Consider the following 25805-nt stretch of genomic DNA (forward strand, 5'->3'; position numbering starts at 1 on the left):
TAAGTCATAAAACAACATATATTAATAATATTATTATTTATTGATAATTCTCTCCAAACAACTGAGCTCCAACGAACGCTCTGGGTAACCTCGCATACAGCGCCGGGGTGTGTGGCGCTCCACAGGATCTACCGTACGATGTCACTCCTACTACTCGCCATACGCATCCGGACTGCAGTTGCACCGGGCCGCCTGAGTCACCCTGTAGATGACAAGAGATGGCATTAGTTGACGTGCGATATAAATTCACCAATGCAATTCTTGGGAACAAATTGGAGTCTAAATGGTGTTTACAAAATATCGCGCGCGCTAGCTTTCGCATCATTAGCCGTTAGCAGCAAGGCTCCGCGCCCGCGTTTTCGGAAGACTAGTAGGTATTTTGGAATTTTATGCGCAATGAAATTTTGTTGTTCTGTTATTGGGGAGGCCTATGTCCAGCAGTGGACTACTATAGGCTGATGATGATGATAAAAATAAAACTAATGAGTATACAAAAACAGTTTCTTTGGGAAAGTTGTTTGTAATCATGAGTACAATCACGTGTTTAAATATCGTTCACTAATTACCAGTCACCCTATATGTCTAAAAAAGACAAGTTAACAAAAACGTTCTTACCTGACAAGTATCTTTTCCCCCAACTTTCTCGCCGGCACATAAATGGCTGTCCGCAGTCACCCCGTTAGGGAGCTTCAGCGAAGTCCCCCAGACCTCACGGCACTCCTCCATGTTCCACACTGGGAGGGACACGGATCGGAGGACGAAGGAGTGGTCTCCTCCTGTGGACACAAATTATATTTTTTATGAATAATTCTTTTTAGTATAAGCCGGTAAACGAGGTAACGGATCGAATCACCTGATGGTATGTAATCGCTGCCGCCCATGGACACCCGAAACGCCAGAGAAGGGGTTAGGAATTTAAGGGTTATTGTGGAATCGGGGATTGGGAAGGAGGGTAATTGGGCCTCCAGTAACCTCACTTACATAACGCAAGCGTTGTTTCACGTCTGTTTTCTGTGAAGCCGTGGTATCACTCAGGTCGAGCCGACTTATTCGTGCTGAAGTATGGCTCTCCCACACTAAACTTATTTCTACTTGGGTCAATTTTATCACCCATGTCTGAGTTTCATAAAAATCCTACGACATAATAATATCACAATTTTAATGTTTTGTACAATGATTGGGTGTCCGGCTATTGCGTAAATGGATGTGATTTCTACACAGAGCAATTATTATTTGTATGATTTACAATTTTTTGTTCAAGGCCTAGCGTAGGTGTAATGTGAAATTGAGTGTTTCTAAACGTGCATATAACATGAACAGGAGAAAAATCTAGTGTGGCGATAGATTACTAAAAAGAATATTAAAAAAAAACGTTGCCCCACACTAGGATTTCCTCCTGTGTCGTGTGTGCGTTTACAAACATACAAGTTCACATACACATGACACCCAGACCCGAAACAACAATTTGTGGATCACACAAAGAGTTGCTCCGTGCGGGAATCGGACACGCTACACGTTGCGCGGCAGCCGGTTGCCCAGTCACCGCACTAACCGTGCAGTCGCATTATAACACTTTGCCCAATCCGGAAATCGAATCCTCGACCATTTTCAAGCTTAATGTAATCATAGCTGAAAAATATTTCTTTCTCTCACCAAATTCAGTCCTTCCCCATCCAGTGGCGATGATGCTCTTTCCCTCCGGTGGAGGCTCTCCGAGACACGCTGGACGTATCACTTCAGAGAATCTGAAACAGTATAATATAGTATTAACCAGAGCTGTATTATCGTAGTATCTGTAGTATCTAATCCAATCATTGGAGTTAAAAACATAATGCAATTAGACAAGAACCGCTGACATTGCATTCGTGCCGATATCCATCAAATACTTAAATCGCTATCGATGTCTAGGTACACGGAAGTATCAAAGACGTCAATCGGCTCCCCATTAGTTAGTAATATTTGCATTCTTTCATCCCACATCGAGATTGATTCTACTAGGTACTCTCTACTAGGAACGCTATTAGGAGTGAGCTACCCGATTTGCTATCAAGCACAATTCAAATATCCTGAACCTACGGACCTGATGCACACCATTAGGGGAATCCAGCCATCGTTTCGTAGAAAAAAATGCCAAAAAGATTTTATCATTTAAATTACAGGTTGTTCTGTCAGTAATTCTGTGTATTCAGCGATTTAAGTAATTGATGGATATCGGCACGAATGCAATGTTAGCAGTCCTTGTGTGATTGCATTATATTATTAGTCTGTAGTACAAAGAATGTCAAATAAACTACTTACTTGACTTTATTAGCCAGTTTGATCAGCGCTATGTCATGGTACGCTCTCCTCTGCTTGTACTTCGGATGTCTGATGACTGCTTGTACCTTCACCACCAGCGCCCCAGGGTCGTCCAGGTAGGAGGAGCCAAGCTGGACTGCTTGAGGAGGTCCACTGGAAAAGAAGAAAAAATCATGTTAAGTATATCGGCCTCATCTAGTTATAAGAGATTGACGTGTAAAAGAGTTACATTGTAACCTATTTGCAAAAATAAATATATAATTGCATTTATAAATACTACATAGGTTTTTAGTTGATATATTTTTATGTTATAGGTAAACGAGCAGACGGATCACCTAATGGTAAGCAATCGATAACACCAATGGACACTTGAAACACCAGAGGCGTTACAACTGCGTTGCCGATCTTTTGGGGGTTAGAATTTTAGGTTTGTTGCGGAATCGGGGATTAGGAAGTAATTGGGCCTCCGGTAACCTCACTCACACAACGGAACCCAACGCAAGTGTTGTTTTACGTCGGTTTTCTGCTCGGCCGTGGTATCATTCCGGTCGAGCCGGCCCATTCGTACCGAAGCATCACTCTCCCACACCTCATATGGTACTTAGTATTCTTCAGACCACAAATTGGGAAAAAACCCTGGTCTTTTATGGGAAAAATAGGCAAAATGTCTGTCTGTCGGTCAGTCCTCTAGTTGCTCTATTTGCTCGTTCCAAAGTATAGATTCCTATGGAGAAGAACGAGCAAGAAACTCCATAGGTTACTCTTTTTCAATCAGATTCACAATACAATACTTGGTTACATTGTTTCGATTACTTACTACCACACTCAGAGTCATTTAATGGTTACTTTATCCAGCCCTTAGCAATTGTTTTCCATACAAAATCCTTACCTTAATCATTAAAATATGTCTCTGAGTGCGGCAGTTAGGAATCTAAACCTTTGATTTATATGTAAGGATTGACTTTACCTGACGACATCATAATCTTTATCCTGATAGGTGCAGTGTCCGGCAGTCAGCACGTACTGGTCACTGATGAGGGAACCACCACATTTCCAGGAGTAGCCAGTATTCTGAGGACATAGTACAACATGACCTTATTATTATTATTATGTATGTTCATTACATAATCACGGGACCACAGGGTCCCGGACCTTTGGAAGGCGTACGAGGGGCCGAAGCCAACTCGCAGAGGCCCGTTGAACAATTTTAATCTAAATGTAATGGGACATCAGCCGGCGATTATCCCTGTATGCACTATGGAAGTACACCAAAGGACAATCCCCGGCTGATGCAGGACTATTGTGCAATATGGAGGAAAATGATTGGGTTATGGGTGTGGGTGGCTAATGGACTGGTAAATATGGTAACTATGGACTACTATGGCCCCTGCCCCTGACCAATATTGAAAAATACGGATAAACAGGCAGGGGGTGACTCGCAAACTCAATAATGGGCCCCCGGAAACGGCCGCTAGCATGTAGCGACAAGGGGAGCAACATACGTTGAGCTGCTTGAGGAAGGGGAGGCATCCCACGGCTATCAGAGCAATCCCGGAAGTACGGTCAAGACCCCTACCAGCATCTTACTGGGATACGTCCTTCCCCCAAGTGGAGCTGAAGACAACTCCACTCTTGCGAATCTCCACTCAAACCAGCCGATTAAGGCAAGAGTGAGGTAGGAGAGGCCACTCCGGATAGTCACGAGTACTAACCGGAGTTAAAAAGTAGGGCCTCTCCCGGGAGTCAGGTCCGTGGGGTTTATTATTATTATTATTTTTACATTTAATGGGTCGACGTTTGGCCGATATCTCACCTGATGGTAAGTGATGATGCGGCCTACGGTGGAGCACGTCTGCCCATAAGCAACCTATTCACTCGGGCTTTGAAGACACCCAGGTTATACCCATCAGGAAACACAGACTCCGGCAAGGAGTTCCACTCCCTAGCAGTTCGCACAAGGAAGCTTGAAGCGAAGCGCTTCGTGCGAGTGGTACGTGATATAAACATAGTATAACATGACCTTATTATAAGGTGTTCTAAAAGTATCTGCCACGGCTTCAATGGGAGGTAGTGTTGTGTTTGAAGATTACAATAGTGAAGACATTTCGTACCGCGGTTTAATTCAAGTTGAGAACGTAAAGAAGTTAAATTAACATTGACTCTACTCTGCATAAAGTGGTTCACAAATACACACGATGCGTTGAGACAGTGAAAGAGATAGTTCTTTCATAACAAACATATATGTAGATTTTTGGTATGAAAAATATTAAGTACATACTCATAATCAATAATTTATGTAATCTACAAACACAACACTACCTCCCATTAAAGCCGTGGCAGATACTTTTAAAGCTCCTTAATATAACAGACATAATACGATAAGACGTCACACGTTACGTCACATCAACAGTCTATAAGTGCCCACTGCTGACCAAACCTCTTCTCACACGGAGAAGGTTTGAGCATTAATCACCACGCTTGCTCAGTACGGGTTGGCGATTTCAAACTTATAATTAGAAATTATAAGCCTAGGTTGCCTCACAATGTTTTCCTTCGCCGTTTGTCAGTGGTGTCTAAATAATACACTCATAGCAAGAGAAGTCATTAAATGATTTATCCCCTAAAAAAATAGAGGAGAAACAAAGAATATTTAGGAATAATTTTATTCTGTACTAGCTACTTCCGCGCATTTTCACCCGCTCTGCTTGGCTCCTATAGGTCATAGCGTGGTGTTTTATTTTAGCCTATAGCCTTCCTTGATAAATGCACTATCCAACACAAAAAGAATTATTCAAATCGGACCAGTAGTTTCGGAAATTAGCGCGTTCAAACAAACAAACAAACTCTTCAGCTTTATAATATTAGTATAGATACATCAAAAACCTTACCTTAAGCTTCTGCCAGCCAATCAGGGCCATGTGTGGAAACTCCTTAATACTGACGACCTTACCCCCAATAATTAGGGGGACGTTTATGGGGGTACAATCCGACACGTTCACTTCCACTGGGTCCGGAGACGGTACCAGGGGTAGTGCTACTATCTTCTTGATCGTCAGCGCTTTGTAGCGCTCACACACTGGAAAAGAAATTAAAATTTAGTTACCTAAATTCTCCAAGCTTCAAGTCCCTAATCGGCCGGCAACGCGCTTATAACTCCTCTGGTGTTTCGGGTGTTTATGGGTTGCATTGATTACTTACTAGCAGGTGATTCGCTTGTTCGTTGGCCAAAAAATTCGCAAGTGTGACTGTTGGTCTTGAGTTCGATTACCGGGTTTTTAGGGATTTTTTAAGGGAGGTAAAACCAGCGTACATTACATTCGCTTTACACGTGTTGTATTGTACGCATTACATGTATTGTCGATTCCCGAGTTATGCAAAGAGCTATTAGTTATACTTTTTCCGTTTTTCGAAAATTTCTCAGTAACAGCACTGAATTTTGACGTTGTAACCGGCACAGACATAAAACTGGTACCTAACATATTATCAGGAAACAAGTAATACATAACTAATATTGTTTATGTTAAATAAAGTCATCAAGAATAAGAGTGTGTACCAAATATCAGATCAATCGGACGTTAGGAAGTGCGAGAAATTCCTATTACTAAACGTGACCCAAAGAAACAAAGAGGTTAAGCTAAATAAAACCATTTAAAAATAGGTATCACTCACAACTCCTCTGATTAAAAAAAAAACACAAAAATAAACTTACTCCTCTCCGTCATATCTTCATATCTCCTCTTCTCTCTATCACTCATATCATCTTCATCAGGTCCTATCAATATTTCAGGTTCACCATTCGTTTCAACAGGTCTTTCTGTTGGTCTATTATAACCATTATTGTTATTGAAAACTGGTCTATTTGTTATCGGAGGCAGGTCATCATTTACCGGCGCTGGTTTGACCCCTGGGCGGTTGATTAACGGATTATCCGAAGGATAATTTTGATTGTAATTGCCACCTCTGTTTCCATCTTGATTAAAATTTGGTATTTCAAATGTAGTAGGTACTCTGTTATAGTTACTCTCACCCCTATTACCGGCTTGATTATTATAATCTTGGGTTTCAAAAGGTCTTTTATTATCAGGTCTGTCATAATTAGGACTATCTGTATTCAAAAATCCATTAAAATTCGTATTTCTATTGCCGTTGCTATTCTCATTATTAATTCGTCTATTTGAATTACCCCTGTTATTGTTGTAAGATTCTGGGTTCCTATTATTAGATGTGTAATCTGTATTATAATCAGTGTTGAGTATTCCTCTGTTTATATTATAATTTTGGTTCCGATTACCATTATTGGGGTAATTGGTCTCATAATTATGGCTTTCATAAATCAAGTTGGCAGGTTTTGGAGCAAAAATGTTTTCTGTGACCGGTCTTATGAAATCACTACCAAATACATTATCAGTAGTTCTAACATCGTTGTTAAAATAGATATTGTTATATCTTTCTGTTGTAGTAAATTTACCTCTTAACTTAGGTGCCTTAGTAGTCCCATAGGGGTATAAGTCACCAAGTAGAACATTGCTATTTTCATTCTTATTAGATAGGTTACGAGAGTTGAAATTTGTATGACTAGAATTCTTTCTTAAGACAGGGTGCTCTGTTGTTGCGAAGGTATATTCGTATTGGTTTGTAGGCGCTTGAGTTCGGCGATTTCCCTGATGTCTCCAATTCTGTGGTGGTTTTGTAGGTACATTGTATTGTTGGTTGATAAAGTCCTGTGGCTGATACTGCTGAAACAGTTGTTGTAGACCCTGGAGGACATCTGAAAAGATGAGTCAAATATTAGTAATTGAACAGTTGTTGGATGAGAAGAGCTAAAGATGCTCTGTGTTGGTGTTGGTAAAGACATTGATCAGCCCTTTTTTTTGAGGGGGAAAATCATCCTATGACTTCTCCCGCCTTGGGCGAGGCGAGAGGGAGTGTCAGACTCTTATTGACTAAAAACCACCCCGTTCCTTCTCCTGCTTTTCGAGCCGGAGCCCCGGTAAACCCGCTAGGTAGTCCGCAGCTCCGGATCAGGATTGATCAGGCCTATGTCCAGCTAAAAGCGGAAACTGGATGTTGTTGATGATAAAGTGTGGGAGAGCCATGCTTCGGCACTGCTGGGTCGGCTCGACCGGAGTGATACCACGGCCTCACAGAAAACCGACGTGAAACAACGCTTGCGTTGTGTTTCGTCGTGTGAGTGGTTACCGGAGGCTTATTACTCCCCTTCCCAATCTTCCCGATCCCCAATATCCCATCGACCACTGCCCTTGTAACGTTTTTGGTGTTTCGGGCGGTTATCGGCGGCGGCGATTGCTTACCATCAGGTGATCCGTTTACTCTTTTAACGGATTATCCCATACTAGCTACTTCCGCGCGGTTTCACCCGCTCTGCTTGGCTCCTATTGGTCATAGCGTGATGTTCTATAGCCTATAGTCTTCCTCGATAAATGCACTATTCAACACAAAAAGAATTATTCAAATCGGACCAGTAGTTCTGGAGATTAGCGCGTTCAAACAAACAAACAAACTCTTCAGCTTTATAATATTATAGTATAGATTGAGCAGTTGTTGGATGAGAAGAGCTAAAGATGCTCTGTGTTGGTGGTGGTAAAGATATTGATCAGGCCTATGTCCAGCTGAAAGGCGGAAACGGGATATTGTTGATGATAAAGTGTGGGAAAGCCATGCATCGGCACTGCTGGGCTGGCGCGACCGGAGTGATACCACGGCCTTACAGAAAACCGACGTGAAACAACGCTTGCTTTGTGTTTCGTTGTGTGATTGAGGTTACCGGAGGTCTTATAAAATTACACCCCTTGTCAATCTTCCCAATCCACAATTTCCCAACAACTATTACCCTTGTAACGTCTCTGGTGTTTCGGGCGGTTATGGGCGGCGGCGATTGCTTACCATCAGGTGATCCGTCTAGTCGTTTAACCGCTTATCCCATATAACTTGTAGTGTGTACATTACGGCACGTAATGCCATAATGTACACTTCTGCCTACCCCTTCGGAGATAAAAAGGCGTGACGAAGTAAAACTCAAGCAAGTAGGTAAATATAGATTTCCATCATAAGATTTAATATTAAAGTATCGGTGACAGACACCTACATGTAGCAGGTTCGACCTGTTTTATTCAATCCTTATTACTTGTTATGACATAACAAGTTTATAAATATATAGGTATGTTATAAAAAAAGTTATTGACAAAAATCAAGTCGGAAAGGTTACATACTTCTTTTTTTTTTCTTGTTCTCATTATTGTTATATAATAATAAATATATATATTACTAGCTACTTCTGCGCGGTTTCACCCGCACTACTCGGTTCCTATTGATCGTGGCGTGATGTTTTACAGCTTATAACCTTCCTCGATAAATGCGCTATCCAACACAAAAATAATTATTCAAATCGGACCAGTAGTTCCTGAGATTAGCGCGTTCAAACAAACAAACAATCTAACAAACTCTTCAGCTTTATAATATTAGTATAGATTATACTAACGACCCGCCCCAGCTTCGCATGGTTGCTGCAATAGTAATATATTATGCATGTATTATACATATAAACCTTCCTCTTGAATCACTCTATCTATTAAAAAACCACAACAAAATCCGTTGCGTAGTTATAAAGATTTAAGCATACAAAGGGACATAGGGACAGAGAAAGCGACTTTGTTTTATACTATGTAGTGATTACTAGCTTCAACCAGTGGCGGCGTCCCCCCCTTTGCCGTGGGACAAAAAGTAGCCTAAATGTTATACCAGACCTACCCCTGTTCCTAATTTCATCCCGACCTAATTTGTTTTTGAGGTGAGAAAATCATCCAATGACTTCTCCCGCCTTGGGCGAGGCGAGAGGGAGTGTCAGACTTTTACTGACTAAAAACCACCCCGTTCCTACTCCTGCTTTGACGTGATTGAGTAACAAACATACAAACTTTGGCATTTATAATACTAGTAGGACGATTCAATATGGTATGTGTTTATTATTAGATAAAAATAAAATATAATTTGCGACGGAAATATTATAAAAATATTATGCAATACATAAATATTATTGCATAATCCACCTATAAAATGAACAGACAGACACACGGTCAAGTGTGGGAGAGCCATTTTTTATGGTATAAACCGGTAAACGAGCAGACGGATCACCTGATGGTAAGCAATCGCTGCCGTCGGCAATTGAAACACCAGAGGCGTTACAAGTGCGTTGCCGGCCTTTTGGGGGGTTAGGAATTTAAGGGTTGTTGGGGAACTGTTGCTTGGCCGGCCCGAATGGAGTGATACCACGGCCGAGCAGAAAACCGACGTGAAACAACGCTTGCGTTGTGGGAGTGAGGTTACCGGAGGCCCAATAACCGCCCTTCCCAATCCCCGATTCCCCAACAACCCTTAAATTCCTAACCCCCAAAAAGGCCGGCAACGCACTTGTAACGCCTCTAGTGTTTCAAGTGTCCATGGACGGCGGCGATTGCTTACCGTCAGGTGATCCATCATTACTGTTTGATTTATGTAAGTCCCATAGTCGGGTATATGACACCCGCGAGAAGAGTGACGGTGGTGTTAATTGAAATAGTTATATACTTAATGTATACCATAAGGCGATCGACAATTACTGTTTCATTTGTGTAAGTCCCATAGTCGGGTATGTGACACCCGCGCCCACCGTTGGGCATGTGACACCCACATAAAGACTGGCGGTGGTGTTAATTGGGATAGTTATATAATATTATATTTACCATAGTACTGCCCCGTGGCGTTGCTTATCACGGAGAATGCAAGTAGAGAGGTGAGAGCCCACGTTCTGCCCATGTTCGCATTATTTACTGGAAACAAACAAACATACAAACATTTAATATAATAATATACAATTATTCGTCATCGTCTCGCCTTTTATCCCCGAAGGGGTAGGCAGAGGTGCACATTACGGCACGTAATGCCGCTATGCAATGTACACACACTTTTCACTATTTATGTCAAGTCCCATGTAATAAATAGGTGGTGAACCTATTGCCATATTATACCGGGCACATTTCCTGAGAAATTTTTGAAATACCGAAAAACCCCAGCAATACTTTGCCAGATCTGGGATTTGAACCTCGTGCCCGACAGTCGCACTTGCAATATAATATCGTGTGGCCCGGAGGTTTAAGACGCCAACTTGTCATGCATGAGATTGCGGTTTCCAAACCTACCATTTTCCGAGTTACATGTACTTTTTTTAAATTGGCCGACGTTTGGCCGCTATCTCGCCTGATGGTAAGTGATGATGCGGCCTACGATGGAGCACGTCTGCCCATAAGCAACCTAGTTAGTTATTACTTTCTAAGATTATTTAGACACCACTGACAAGTGAAGGAAAACTTAATGAGGAAACCTGGGCTTATAATTTCTGGCGATTTTATAAGTCTAAAATCGCTAACCCTCATTGAGCAAGCGTGGTGATTAATTTAACGTCGGAGATCGCATGTCGATCTCCGGCCACCGTAAATGCGGGTCTACGGACGCCGAGCAAGGGTAGTACGCCGCCCGAACAGAACCAGACCCGCCAGACCCGCCAGAGCCGCGGAACGCGACGCGCCGTACGCACGTACGGCGCGTCGCGTTCCGCGCGCGCCTCAAAGAGCCATCAGACCACCACAGATGGGGCCCAGTAAGGCGTATGCCCGATCCGGAGCTGCGGACAACGTAAACGGTTACCGGGGCTCCGGCTCGAAAAGCAGAAGTAGGAACGGGGTGGTTTTTAGTCAATAAGAGTCTGATACACCCTCTCGCCTCACCCAAGACGGGAGAAGTTTTTGGATGACACTCCACACTTAAAAACCTCCTATACATATTTGTGCCTCTAGCTTCTGCCCGCGACTTCTACTTCGACTTCGTCATTTAATACCTATTTAATATGGCAACATATTTGACAAACTAATATACTACTTATGTCCGATTAAAGAAGACATTGGATGACTTTCCCCCCTTAGAAAAAATTAAATACTAAACCTCCTCTTTGTAAGTTCCTCTCGAGAAAGTATATGTATAATAGTAGGTCAGATATAGTTTTTGTAGACTCATTAAATTGATCTGAGTCTGATCGAAATGTATTTATTGCTGAGTCATACCACATTAGTTTTATTATGATGTGGTTATGATCCAATTTAACACATATGTAGGTCGTGTTACGGTTGTTTCAAGTACAGACAGACAGATGGAAAGTACAATTTTTTTGTATAATAACAGTATAAAAACTAACTTTCGTTACTGCTGCCTCGTTGGTCGAGTGGTCGCAAGTGCGACTGTCGAACAAGCGGTCTCGGGTTCGATTTCAGAGTCGGGGAAATTATTACTGGGCCGTTTTCGGTTTTTCGAAAATTTCTCGGTAGTAGCACGGAGACTGGAATTAGGTCCAGTATATGGCAATAGGCTCACCCCCTATTACATGGGACATTTAACACAAATGGTGAATAACCCTCCTTCTGGCGCAGTCGGGTAAAAAGTGGGTGTACATTGTACAGCGGCATTACGTGCCGTAATGTGCACCTCTGTCTACCCCTTCGAGGATAAAAGGCGTGACGTTGTGTGAGTGTGTGTGGTTATGATCCAATTTAAGACACATGTAGGTCGTGTTACGGTTGTTTATACAGACAGACAGACAGATGGAAAGTAATTTTTTTTGTGTAACAGTATACTGTAAAAACTAACTTTCGCCCGCGAATTTTTTCTATGATTAATCGGCAAGCTAGCAGACTAATCACGTGATGAGAAGCAATCAGTGCCGCCCATGGATATTTGAAACACCAGAGCGTTACAAGTGCATTGCGGGCCTTTTTGGGAGCTAGGTATTTAAGGGTTGTGGAATCGGGAATCGGGGATTTGGCCTCCGTTAACCTCACGCACACAACGAAAAGCAACACAAGCGTTGTTTCACGTCGGTTTTCTGCTCGGCCGTGGTATCACTCCGGTCGAGCCGGCCCATCAGTGCCGAAGCATGGCTCTCCCATACTTATATTATAAAAACTGTAACTAATAACATTAAGCAGTGATTGGAAACTCATTAAAAGAAAGTATGTTACATCTAATAATAGATCTAACGCCGTTGTCTGTCTGTCTGTCTCAGTTACCGGTTCACCTACATTTTTTATATGTATTCTTTTAGCTCAGCGCACGGTATAACCAATATTGGTTATTATGTTGTTTAATACTATCTATAACTGTCTTTATCTCTTCCGTTACTGACTTACTAGCTTACTAACTTACTGACTGACTGACAGACAACGCATAGCTAAAACTTCTGGGCATAAGAGCTGTTAAAGTGCAACGCAACGTCACGCCTATTTATCTCCGAAAGGGTAGGCAGAGGTGTTATACGGCACGTTTGTAATAGCCGCTCAAATGTACACTCACTTTTCACCTTTTTGTGTTATAAGTCCCATGTAATAGGGAGTGAGTCAGCTATTGCCGTATACTGGACACATTTCCAGAGGTGCTACTACAAATATTTTCGAAAAGCTGAAAAAAGCCCAGTAATACTTTGTCCGACCCGGGAATCGAGCCCAAGATCTTGTACGGCAGTTGCTCTAACCACCACTCGACCAATGAAAGGCAAGTATTGATTATTTATTATGTAGTTTAAAACATCTACCTATAACTGTCCGAATCATCTTCCGTTACTGACTATTATGACAACAATAATAGCAAAAACTACTGAATTGGAACTGTTAAAGTCAAAATCAAAATTATAATAGTTTAACCGTTAGACCGTCTGTCTGAAGGCATTTTTGAACGTCAAGCAAATATTACAATAGGTATTTTAAATTATTATGTTGTTTAGAAATCTATGTAACTGTCGGTCAGTCCTCTGAGTTGCTCTGATTTGACTCGTTCCAAAGTGTAGATTCCTATGGAGAAGAACGAGCAAGAAACTTATAGGTTAGCGCGGCTTTTAAATAAAGGTTCACAATTACAATACTTGGTTACATTGTTTCGTTGGTTCAACTACATATGTTTAACATAAACAGTGATCATGATTATAATAATTATACCTTATATTTCAAATAGCGGTTACGAATATTAATTACCTAATTACATATAATATGTAAATCTTGTTTATCAAATACGGAAACATGTATTTATGTCTATATATAGAGAGATTTATTGAACACAACCGCAAAACATTAATTGTTAAACGATTATGAACTTTAATCCTATGGTTTTAAAGTCCAATTATAGAAAAACACATTTATTGTTAGAACATATACATATAGACATTAATTGTTAAATGATTATGTACTTTAATTCTATGGTTTTAAAGTCCAATTATAGAAAAAAAATCTTTGTTATGTACCTTTTTGTTAGTAGATATGTAAAAATAGATCTTCTATTGAACAATTATTACGTAGATTGAGTGCGAATTATTTTACTAATATTATAAACTAGCTACTTCCGCGCGGTTTCACCCGCTCTGCTCGGTTCCTATTGATCATAGCGTGAAATATTATAGCCTATAACCTTTCGGTCGAAAATGCGCTTCCGGTAACACAAAAAGAATTATTCAACTTTGACAGTTGTTCCTGAGATTGTTCGCACATAATTCAAACAAACAAACAAATCTTAACAGAATTATAATATGTATTTATAAAATAATAACCTTAGTATAAATATGCTAAAGTCGTTCTCTCCATGTTTGTCGACTCAATCACGTCACTAAACGACTGAAGGGACGGGATGAAATTTGGTACAATTGCTTGGACGTTCAAAACCTAATCCTTTTTAAAATACCGGCAACGCACTTGTGACTCCTCTGGTGTTTTAAGTGTCCATGGGCGGCGGCGATTGCTTATCATCAGGTGATCCGTCTGCTCGTTTACCGGCTAATAACATATAAAAATGTGTGTGCATTTAAAGATGTGTATGTGTATGTATGTTATGAGTGTATTTCCATATAAACATATTAATTTATCATTAACCTAGTTTGAATATTTTACAAATTATTTGTTTGGGATTATATCTGTTTGATTTATGACTGAATATTAGTGTTGCATGTATCACCTGATTAAGCAACCGCCGCCGCCCATGGACATTTAAAACACCTGCGGCATTACAAATGCGTTGCCATCACCACAACGCATGCGTTGTTTCACGTCGGTTTCCTGCTCGGCCGTGGTATCACTCCGGTCGAGCTGGCCCAGCAGTGCCGAAGCATGGCTCTCCCACACTTACCACCGCACTCAGAGACATTTAATGATTATTTAACCCAGTCCTTATTAATTGTTTTCGATACAAAATCGTTACTTGAAATAATTTAAGTAATCATTAAATGTCTCTGATCTGTGGAGTAAGTTTCTTGCTCGTTCTTCTCCATAGGAATCTACACTTTGGAACGAGCAAATAGAGCAACTAGAGAACTGACCGACAGACGTTCAAAACTGCCTTCCCGGTCTATTTAAAATAAATAATTTTGACTTTGACTTAGACTTTATTTCTTTGCTCGATACAAATCATTCATGTCCCTGGGACGTTGGACTTCAGTGTTCCGGTGTTTTTATGGTTGTATCTACTGTAGATCCTGGTGCACAGGTGATGTAGTGGTTTTGGGCGAAAAAGATGGGTTTGTCCCAAAACCAATAACATTTGACCTTTAATTTCGGTCCCTATGGAACGGGGAAAAACAGGCCAACTTCCTAGGAATCATACATTTTAATTTTAATTCATACAGTTTCCTTGTCCATCTTAACCGCAAACCTGTGGTTTTTTAATTGAAATGTTACTCATATACATACCTACATATATACATACAAACACATAGTTATTTTATTTATTTATTAAAAGTTCAACGACCTACTTTAAACTAGGTTATGTCCGCTAGCTTTGGTCGCATGGATTACTGGCTTTGTGATTTATTTATTTTTTTATATTAAATGGGTCGACGTTTGGCCGCTATCTCGCCTGATGGTAAGTGATGATGCGGCCTACGGTGGAGCACGTCTGCCCATAAGCACCCTATTCACTCGGGCTTTGAAGACACCCAGGTTATACCAATCAGGAAACACAGACTCCGGCAAGGAGTTCCACTCCCTAGCAGTTCGCACAAGGAAGCTTGAAGCGAAGCGCTTCGTGCTAGTGGGTGGGATATCCTCCATTTCATTTTGTAAAGATGTCGCGGCAGACCCAGAAGGAGATGGCGGGACGAACTTGACACCTACGATAAAGATTGGCCGCAGAAAGCTCTACACAGAGAGGAGTGGAAGGAGGGTAGGGAGGCCTTTGTCCTACAGTGGGACGATCACGGCTAAAAATATAAATAATTAATAAATTAAATCCGTGAAAATTAAATGAGTGATCTCCATACTGTATAAATATTACAAACAGACGCTCCAACTTTATATACTAGTCTAGATGTCTAGATGTCTATTTTAAACAGGTGCAGGTGCAGTGGCTAGGCAGCCGATTACTATGCAAGGCTTTGTGCGATCTTTTCAAAGAATCTTTTTTTATGTTAAATGCGCCGACGTTTGGCCGCTATCTCGCCTGATGGTAAGTGATGATGCGGCCTACGATGAAGCTATTATTATTAATGACTAAAGAGCCTAGTCGTAACATATTGGCTACAATAGTTTACATTAGAAGACACAATATTAGGACAATACAGTATCATTACAACTTAGCGTCTACTAGGGTGAGCCCAGTGGGGCTGATGCCTGATCCGGAGATGCAGACTACGTAGCTGGTTACCGGGGCTCCGGCTCGAAGGGCAGGAGTAGGAACGGGGTGGTTTTTAGTCAGTAAGAGTCTGACACTCTCTCTCGCCTCGCCCAAGGCGGGAGAAGTCATTGGATAATTTTCCGCCCTCAAAAAAAAAAGGTTCTACTAGGTTCAGATTATCCAGCTAGGTAGATCCAACTTCGAGAAAGAGGTCGCCCGAAGAATCCAACTCGGATGGGCAGCGTTTGGGAAGTTACATGAAGTCTTCTCGTCAAAAATCCCGCAGTGTCTGAAGACCAGGATGTACAACCAGTGTGTGTTGCCAGTGATGACGTACGGTACCGAGACATGGTCCCTAACTGCTGGCCTTTTGGAAAGGCTCAGAGTCGCCCAGCGCGCGATGGAGAGAGCTATGCTCGGAGTATCTTTGCGCGACAAAATCCGAAATATGGAAATTCGGCAAAAAACAAGAGTTACAGACATAGGTCTCATAATATGCAGGCTGAAGTGGCAATGGGCAGGCCACATTGAAAGACTGATGGCCGTTGGGCCAGGAAGGTGAGAAAATTCTAATGTTAAGCAAGGTTTATTTAAACCAAAATACCAAAAAATAACAAACAAAACAAGTCTGTATTAATTTGAAAACTTAAATTTACAAACTCGTTAAGTTATTTATAAGTCAGCGCGGTCGTTAACCCAAACCTCGATTAATTTTGTGCCTCACAATATAATAATGTTATGTTATGTTTGCGTCAAACTGAGGTATCGGAGAGGTACTGTGGTTAATAACAAATGACCCTTTTAATGGCCTAAATTTTACCCGTAAATTGTTTATCTTTCTTCTTTATAACCTTAGATAATTTTCCACTTAACAGGTCGTCCGCAGCTCCAGTTTCTCTACAAGGTATAAGGCTATTTGAGGCTCAAACCACCACAGAAGGGGCTAAGTAGGGCTGATCCGGAGCTGCGGACTACCTAGTGGGTTACCGGGGCTCCGGCTCGAAAAACAGGAGTAGGAACGGGGTGGTTTTTAGTCAGTAAGAGTCTGACACTCCCTCTCGCCACACCCAAGGCGGGAGAAGTCATTAAATGATTTTCATCCATAAAAAAAGATTTGTAATTGCCACCCACGGTCGGCTTTTTAGTATTGACTTTATAAAATAAATACCTATATCATACGACATTGGAGCTGTGCGTGTCATGTTTCCAGTCACATCAAAGCACACTAAAGGAAATAACTTATGTAAGGTCGCTGTTACTGAAATCGGACAAACAATATGGAGATCACTCTTATGACTTAAATGAAAGAAAAACATATACAAACAAAATAAATTAATAATGAAATTAATGAGAGTTGTAATGTTGTAGGTTGTCTAGGAATGTTACGGACATACGGCGCGGCTGTTATAATGCCGTATTTGTAAACAGTGTTCAAATTAGCTCAAAGAGAATAATGTACTTTTTGGCTTACCTACTGGGCGTATTTCGCTCATTTTTCGTATATTGTCAGCCAAGATGATAACAAATATGTAGTTTAAATTAAGTCATAAGAGGTTTCTCCATACGGTATTTTATATGTTCTTAGATTTTGCAACTCGTCTAAAAAGCATTTAGAACATTCTACTACTTACTACAAAAACAAAGCATAATACATAATATATATGTATGTTTATCTTATATAAAACGGTACATATATATACAGTTACAATCACACATAGACATATATCACGGACTATGTCCCGTTTTATTCGAGTAATCTGTTGTAGCATTAGCATTTTAATTCAATTTAACAATTTTATCATAGACGTTTTATGACGTCGGATAGAATACCACCTTTATTCTTTCCATGGGTGTGGTATACCCGACTTAGGATGCTTTTGTATCGAAGATGTGCGTTCTAGCTATGCTACGAAGCTGAATGATGAATTTTTTTATTGAGTGGGAATATTGTTCAGTGCCTTTTTTATGGAGTACAAGGCAAACGAGCAAACGAGTCACCTGATGCTAAGCGATCAACGCCTATCTCTCTATAATCAATCCTAATGTAGGGCAACGTTGTTTTTTTAAAAAGGAAATCGAAAGGAATCAGGTCGAAACCCGGGGGAAGAGCAGGGGTAGTATAAAATTAATTCTCCTTCGCCGCTACTATTTAAGGCATTGTTATGTTAATTACATATACCAACACATATCCGGTATCTTAACCCGACCCTTAATGAACATATCCTTGACATTTGAATTTACTTTCAATAGGTAGGTAGATAAAGTCCAATTTCTTTTGTATTTTCTTGTTAACTCTAGTTTTTGCCCGCTGTTTCCCTCGCGTTTTATCGCATACTCGAGCTGTACATCTTCCTCGCACAGCTACATAGCTTAGTATCAGTGAAAACGGTCACATAGCTTAGTTTATTAGCTTTTTTTTTCTTTTTTTTTAAGGGTGGAAAATCATCCAATGACTTCTCTCGCCTTGGGCGAGGCGAGAGGGAGTATCAGACTCTTACTGACTAAAAGCCACCCCGTTCCTACTCCTGCTTTTCGAGCCGGAGCCCCGGTAAACCCGCTAGGTTAACCCGCAGCTCCGGTAGTTTATTAGCTTAGCTATTACATCTTCCTAGCATAGCTACATATCACATCTCTAGTAGAAAATAACTCTAAACCTCAAGTCTAAGTTAGAAGCGTACCTTTGTTACACTTTTCGATAGTTCTGTTATTTTGTATGTCATAAGCCGGTAAACGAGCAGACGTATCACCCGATGGTAAGCAATCGCCGCCGCCCATGGACACCCGAAACATTAGAGGCGTTACAAGTGCGTTGCCAGCATTTTAGGTGTTAGAGATTGGAGAAGGATTGGGCCTCCAGTAACCTCACTCACACAACGAAACACAAACGCAAGCGTTGTTTCACGTCGGTGTACTGTGAGGCCGTGGTATCACTCCGGTCGAGCCGGCCCAGCAGTGCCGTAGCGTGGCTCTCCCACATTGGAATAATGACAAGATTAATTAATTTATTTCTTTGATCAAATATAGGTAACAATATTTATTTGTATATGCAACGTCACACTTTTTATCCCCGAAGGGGTAGGCAGAGGTGCACATTACGGCACGTAATGCCGCTATACAATGTACACCCACTTTTCATTATTTGTGTTATAAGTCCCATGTAATAGGGGGTGAGCCTATTGCCATATACTGGGCACAATTCCAGACTCCGTGCTACTACTGAGAAATTTTCGAAATATGTACCGAAAAAAGCACAGTAAATCTTTGCCCGACCCGGGAATCGAATCGACCACTCGACCAACGACACAGTTTATTTATTTACTTTTATTTATGGCAATATACTCACCACCTATTACATGGGACTTATAACACAAATGGTGGAAAGTGTGTGTACATTGTACAGCGGCATTACGTGCCATAATGTGCACCTCTGCCTACCCCTTCAGGGATAAAAGGTGTGACGTTGCGTTTTATTTAAAGCTCCCACGCAATTCACACTTGACCGTTTTATAAAGTCAACAAGCCGACCTTGGCTGGAATTCATAATTGTTTCCTATACAATGCGATATTGCAACACTGTCCGATACGACACAGCCGTTTCCGAGATAAACACCACTATGTGTACCAACTAGTTTTATTAAGTTAAAATTATAATATCCCGCGTGTTGTGTGAATGGGTAGGCAGGTTTTTGGCAGTTATGGTATTGAATGTCAAGATTAAAATGTAAGGCTTTTATCAAATGTAGTGGTTTAGACTGAATTGGCAGGGCCCCGTATAAAATAATTGAATAATAATTGATACAGCAGATACGGCTCTGGCTTAACCTCTGACCAAATGAAAAGGTCTTTTTTAAACGAGGCAAATCATCCAATGACTTCTCCTGTTTTGGGTGGGTCGTGAGACGAGAGGGAGTTTCAGACTCTTACTAAGTAAAAACCACACCGTTCCTACTCCTGCTCTTTGAGCCGGAGCCCCGGTAAACCCGGTAGTCCGCAGCTCAGAGCCGGTATCAGCCCTATTGGGCTTTCTTTTGTGGTAGTCTGATGGCTCTTTGAGGATCTTTGGGGCTCTTTAAAGATTCGTTCGCGTACGCACGGACTCTAATGAGTATCACACTACTACACTAATATTATAAATGTGAAAGTTTGTTTGTTTGGATCTTTGAATGTCTGTCTGTCAATCACGCTGAAACTACTGAACGGATTTTGGATGAGCTGACGCGGGTGCGGACACCCGAAACACCAGAGGCGTTACAAGTGCGTTGCCTTTTGGGAGTTAGGAATTTAAGGATTGTTGGGGAATCGGAGATTGGGAAGGGGGTGATTGGGCCACCGGTAACCTCACTCACACAACGCAAGCGTTGTTTCACGTCGGTGTACTGCTCGGCCGTGGTATCACTGCGGTCGAGCCGGCCCATTCGTGCCGAAGCATGGCTCTCCCATACTTAAAATTCTTATTTCTTTCTTTGTTGACGTTTCAAAACTACCTAAGTATTTTATGGTTTAATTGGAATAAATGATTTGACTTGACTTTGACTTTATAATTACATTGAAACAAGAAATAAATAAAACGAATTCAGATCTCAAAACATACTAGATTCACCGTCCAAATCCTTCGCATTACACAAATTTAAATATTAATGATTATATTATGCAAAACCTGTTTCGTTTTTAGGTAAAACTAGCGACAATAGTTTGCATACTTAAAACATATATCGTAAGTGACCCGGTTGTGGCCACTTTAAGAATTTTGTCGACTTTGAGGCTTTCTTAACTTATAGTTTTTGTTATCACGAACATATTTCTTGTAAAAAGTCATTTAACATGTATTAATCTTGCCTAAGAAAACCTTTTTTTTAAAGAACGTCCAATAGAAAAATAACTGTATAAAAAAGAAAAAAAAATGGGAGTTTGTGCCATTTTTGGCCAGATTAGTGCCATTTCTGGCCACGGTCGTGTGCCAGTTCTGGACATCAAAAAATACAATAAAAGTAATCAAAAATTATTAATTAAATTTGACATTTTAGAAACAATGGTTTTCATTTAGTCTGGAAAATATGAAATATTATTACTTCAGTTGAATTTAACTTACAAATAAAGAGATCAACATTTATATGACGTTGGTAAAAGCTGCAAAGTAAACTGACCTCCCTTTGTGTGAAGGTAATTTATTGCATCTCTGAAAATAAAAAATATGTAGGTATTTGTTGATATGTAAAGCCAAGGAAAAATAATAAATAAATTACGATAAATGACTAGAAGTGGGGCGTCTATGTACAAAAGTTTAGGCCAGCCGTGTGGCCAAAGATGGAGAAATTCATAATTTTGTCTCCATCAGTGGCCACCTTCTAATAATCTCACTTCAGAAACATATGGCGACAAAATAACTTTAGTTCCACTTAGACACTATATTCTTCATGTAGTATTAACATAAACATCGAAACAATAAGCAAAGATAAAAAAAATAAAAACCAAGTCCTCACCCGCTCGCCTTAGCCTTTTTGTTAAGATCTTAACAATTTCATCCTCAACTAAAAAGAATGACTTGTTGCATCGAAGTGAAGTTTGACACATCAAAGCTGCCAACGGTATCAGTGTCTCCAATATTCAATATTTTTAATACTGTACATCACAGAGTAATTTATTTGTCCATGCCTTAGTTATAAATATTTGAAGGCCCAAATGGCCACAAAGGGGTCGATGGCCACAACCGGGTCACTTGCCCTACAAAACATTAAGTGTGAGAGAGCCATGCTTCGGCACTGCTGGGTCGGCTCGACCGGAGTGATACCACGGTCGAGCAGTAAACCGAAGTGAAACAGCGCTTTCGTTTTGGGAGTCACTCACACAACGAAGGGGGCTAATTATGGCCTCCGGTAAGAGGTTACCAGTGGCCCAATTACCCCCCTTCCCAGTCCCCGATACCTAAGGGATATTGCCCTTAAATTCCTAACCCCCAAAAACGCCGGCAACGCAATTGTAAAGTGTGATGTGGTGGTGCGCCTGGTGTTGCGAGTGTCCAATTGTCCATGGGCGGTGGCGATTGCTTACCATCAGGTGATACGTTTGCTCGTTTACCGGCTTTTACCATAAAAAAGAAAATCTATACTATAATATTATAAAGCTGAAGAGTTTATTTGTTTGAACGCGCTAATCTCCAAACTACTGGTCCGATTTGAATAATTCTTTTTGTGTTGGGTTTATCGAGGAAAGCTATAGGCTAAAATATAGGATAAAACATCACGCTATGACCAATAGGAGCCAAGCAGAGCAGGTGAAACCGCATGGAAGTAGCTAGTAAAAAATATGTGTCTAATATTTTAGCATTTTTTTATTATTTTTTTACATTTTATGGGTCGACGAGCATAATCAAAAAGACGAACATTCAAATAAAAATTAGTCATCTACCCTATTGAACCAGGAAGATGGGACTGGGAGAAACCAAATCGATGCATTTATATGCATTTCTATTATTCATTCATAATCTTGACCTTAAATCGTTGAGTACATATTGTCTTGTAAACCACAGCTTTGTGGTTATATACAAACTAGTTTAGTCATAGTTAATTTAATAAAACAAACATTATCTTGTATCAATTTCATTAAGTTTAAGTGTGGGAGAACCATGCTTCGGCACGAATGGGCCGGCTCGACCGGAATGATACCACGGCCTCACAGGGAACCGACGTGAAACAACGCTTGCGTTGTATGAGTGAGGTTACTGGACGCCCAATTACCCCTATCCCAATCCCCGAACAACAAATCTAACCCCCAAAAGCCCGGCAACGCACTTGTAACGCCTCTGGTGTTTCAAGTGTCCATGGGCGGCGGCGATCGCTTACCATCAGGTGATACCTACGTCTATTTGTTTGCCGGCTTGTATCATAAAAAAAGTTATGCATTTAACTATCATATAAATGTTTAACAGCAACATAACATACATTTATAAGTACATAGTTACTTCAAACGTGTTTCATTTGATAACAGATTTTTAGGGTTCCGTAGCCAAATGGCGAAAAACGGAACCCTTATAGATTCGTCATGTCTGTCTGTCTGTCCGTCCGTATGTCACAGCCATTTATTTCCGAAACTGTTAGGCCTACATAGTTAAAACTTTGTAGGTTGATGTATTTTGGTAACCGCTATTTGAATAAAAATAGGTTGGTGATTGGTGTCTATGGATAGGTCTTTAAAAAAGACATTAAGGTTTCTAAATAAATTTTTCGTCAAAATCAATCGTTTAAAAGTTAGACGCTTCCAAAGTGGAAAAAATTGACCCCTCTAACATTAAAAACAAGAGAGTGAGAAAGCTAAAAAAATATATGTGCTGTAGATTTCAATAGAAACTTACAACGAAAATTGATTTGAACGAGAAATCATTATTAGTTTTTATGAAATTAAAACATTTTCAATAAACGCAAATATAACTTTGTCGTTCATACAAACACTATGTAAAACCAAGTTATTTTATAACTTTTATATTATGTCATCTACTTGCTGCTACGGAACCCTTCATGGGCGAGTCGAGTTTTTTTTATTTTGTATCATAAACCACTTTGTTTCCAAGTTAGCCAACACTATCACTACATAGTATAAAACAAAGTCGCTTTCTCTGTCCCTTTGTACGCTTAAATCTTTAAAACTACGCAACGGATTTTGATGCGGTTTTTTTAATAGATGGAGTGATTCAAGAGGAAGGTTTATATTATGTATAATACATGCGTAATATATCACCATTGCACCCAAGCGAAGGTGGGGCGGGTCGCTAGTATGTATAATATTATAATGTGATTTAACAAATGAGATTTATTCGAGAATAATCTTTATGATAATTTTAATGAGCGTGTTTTAACGTAAATCATTTCATACGACGCATTTATCATTGATCAACAATACTAATCAACAGCCTATAAGTGGCCACTGCTGACCAAAGGCCTCTTCTCACACGGAGAAGGTTTGAGCATTAATCACCACGATTGCTCAATGCGGGTTGGCGATTTCAAACTTTGTTCAAAGTCAAAGTCAAAGCATTTATTTCAATTAATCCTAAATTAGGCACGTTTGAAACGTCAAATTAAATTGTCCGTCAGTCTGTCTGCCTGTGATACTAGGTTCAATGCTATAAAACAATAAGAATTATTTAGTTCAATCCATGAATGAAATACTTACCCCCTTTTTAAGGGGCTAGGTAGGGGGTAATCATCCAATGACTTCTCCAGCCTTAGGCCAGGCAATAGGGAGTATCAAACTCTTACTGACTAAAAACCACCCCGTTCCTACTCCTGCTTTTTAACCCAGAGCCCCGGTAAACCCGCTAGGTAGTACGCAGCGGAACCTAATACCCCTTGACACGAATAACAACGCAAATAAACAACACAGTCATACCCACACACGGAAACCAGATAAAGATGGGTTTGAATACAAAAAAACGTACATACCATCTATTTATAATAGTAGAAATAGAAAAAAAAAGAATTCTCATGTATTCAACTTACCTTACAAACACGCAAAGTTTAATGACGGTCAATTATATAACTATTAGCTACACACTTTAACTTATAAACAAAGTATATAACAGATTAAAGTTACTTATAGAAAAAACACTAAATTTTTAATATAAACACTAAGAAAAACAATATAAACACTGTTTTATTTTAACATTAAAATAAAAACACACATAATTTTTTGAGTAAAAATAACACTAATTTTATTATCAATTCTATTTTTTAAAAACGTCACATTTGTTTTGTTTTTTATTTGATTTGAATAAAGAATATTGTTTTATATTTTGTTTTTATTTGGAGTTAAAATTGTTTTTTTATACTTAAAATGTGTTTTATTTTTCACTGTTACTTAAAATTGTTTTTAGTATAAGTTATTATTGTTTTATAATTATTTGTTTTTTAACGCGTTATGTCCGGTTCGAGACTGGACTACGTCTGAGTAAAACTCGTATTGAATGTACTACCGGACTGCTGTAGGGTTGGTAAACAAAGAGTTTGTGGTTTTATATATACACTAGCGGACCCGACAGACGTTGTCCTGTCTACACGTTAATTTGAAAATTTTATTCTTTTTTTAATAAGCTAAAACATTCTGGACCTTTTTGATGAAAATTATTATTCAAATGTTATGACAATATCTAACGTCATTAATATTTGACACTGCGATGGTAGCGCCGTCCGTCGGATCCGATGTAAAACATTCCAAAATCAACAACTACTAATAAATTAAAAATTAATTAAAAAAACATTGTCCAGCGGACAAAATTGTGAATCTAAACCATTCTCAGATCCTCTTGAACACACACAAAAGTTTCATCAAAATCCGTCTAGTCGTTTAAGAGGAGTTCAGTGACATACACACGTACAGAAGAATTATATATATAAAGATATAATTATTTTCTTTTCATTTTTTGTCTCCTCTAATAATATCTTCTGATTTATTTCGTTGCGGGATCCAAGACAGTCATTCATGTCCCTGGGACGTTGGACTTCAGTGTTCCGGTGTTTTCATGGTTGTATCTACTGTAGATCCTGGTGTACAGGAGTTGTAGCGGTATGGGAAGTTGTGGTGGGCTTGTCCCATTAAACAAGGAAAACATATAATTGATTTGTTTATGTTTTTTTTTTTATCTTAGTACTAGCTTCTGCCCGCGGCTTCGCCTGCATTCGCAACCATACGTCACGCATTTTATCCCCGAAGGGGTAGGCAGAATCGCATGCGTTCGCATTTGATAAAAAGTAGTCTGTGTTATTCCGGACCATAATCTACGTCCGTTCCAAATTTCTTATCTGTCTCTTTAGCCGTTTTGATGT

The 25805-nt window shown here is 40.0% G+C and overlaps 3 protein-coding genes across 3 annotated transcripts in view; 1 reads left to right on the forward strand and 2 right to left on the reverse strand.

Moving 5' to 3' along the window:
• Positions 1-894, reverse strand: part of LOC118281256 (pancreatic triacylglycerol lipase-like) — an 84515-nt gene extending 83621 nt beyond the window's left edge. Inside the window, exon 1 of the mRNA XM_050700579.1 lies at positions 888-894. The gene's annotated coding sequence lies outside the window, so the exon portion shown is untranslated. The remainder of the gene's footprint in view (positions 1-887) is intronic.
• LOC118281100 (serine protease Hayan-like) lies at positions 1-24928 on the reverse strand. The gene is made up of 9 exons (XM_050700499.1): positions 24483-24928; positions 10038-10124; positions 6008-7066; positions 5187-5374; positions 3266-3369; positions 2299-2451; positions 1654-1745; positions 616-776; positions 1-202 (listed from the first exon to the last, which is right to left on the reverse strand). The coding sequence occupies exons 2-9, from the start codon at positions 10108-10110 to the stop codon at positions 38-40; spliced, it is 1995 nt and encodes a 664-aa protein (XP_050556456.1). The 5' UTR covers positions 10111-10124; positions 24483-24928; the 3' UTR covers positions 1-37.
• The window catches only part of LOC118281103 (protein suppressor of hairy wing-like), a 196883-nt gene that overhangs the window by 23878 nt on the left and 147200 nt on the right, over positions 1-25805 (forward strand). The gene's annotated exons all lie outside the window — the stretch shown is intronic.

The sequence above is a fragment of the Spodoptera frugiperda genome, chromosome 19, assembly GCF_023101765.2.
Source record: "Spodoptera frugiperda isolate SF20-4 chromosome 19, AGI-APGP_CSIRO_Sfru_2.0, whole genome shotgun sequence".
NCBI lineage: Eukaryota > Metazoa > Arthropoda > Insecta > Lepidoptera > Noctuidae > Spodoptera > Spodoptera frugiperda.

What these genes read in the sequence shown, in the direction of transcription:
- LOC118281100 (XM_050700499.1), bottom strand. Translation starts at nt 10,110, where the DNA reads ATGGGCAGAACGTGGGCTCTCACCTCTCTACTTGCATTCTCCGTGATA. An exon ending in AAAGATTATGATGTCGTCAG is followed by an intron (nt 2,452 to 3,265) that starts GTAAAGTCAATC and finishes CTTCTTTTCCAG; the next exon opens with TGGACCTCCTCAAGCAGTCC. An exon ending in ATGGGGAAGGACTGAATTTG is followed by an intron (nt 777 to 1,653) that starts GTGAGAGAAAGA and finishes TTGTGTCCACAG; the next exon opens with GAGGAGACCACTCCTTCGTC.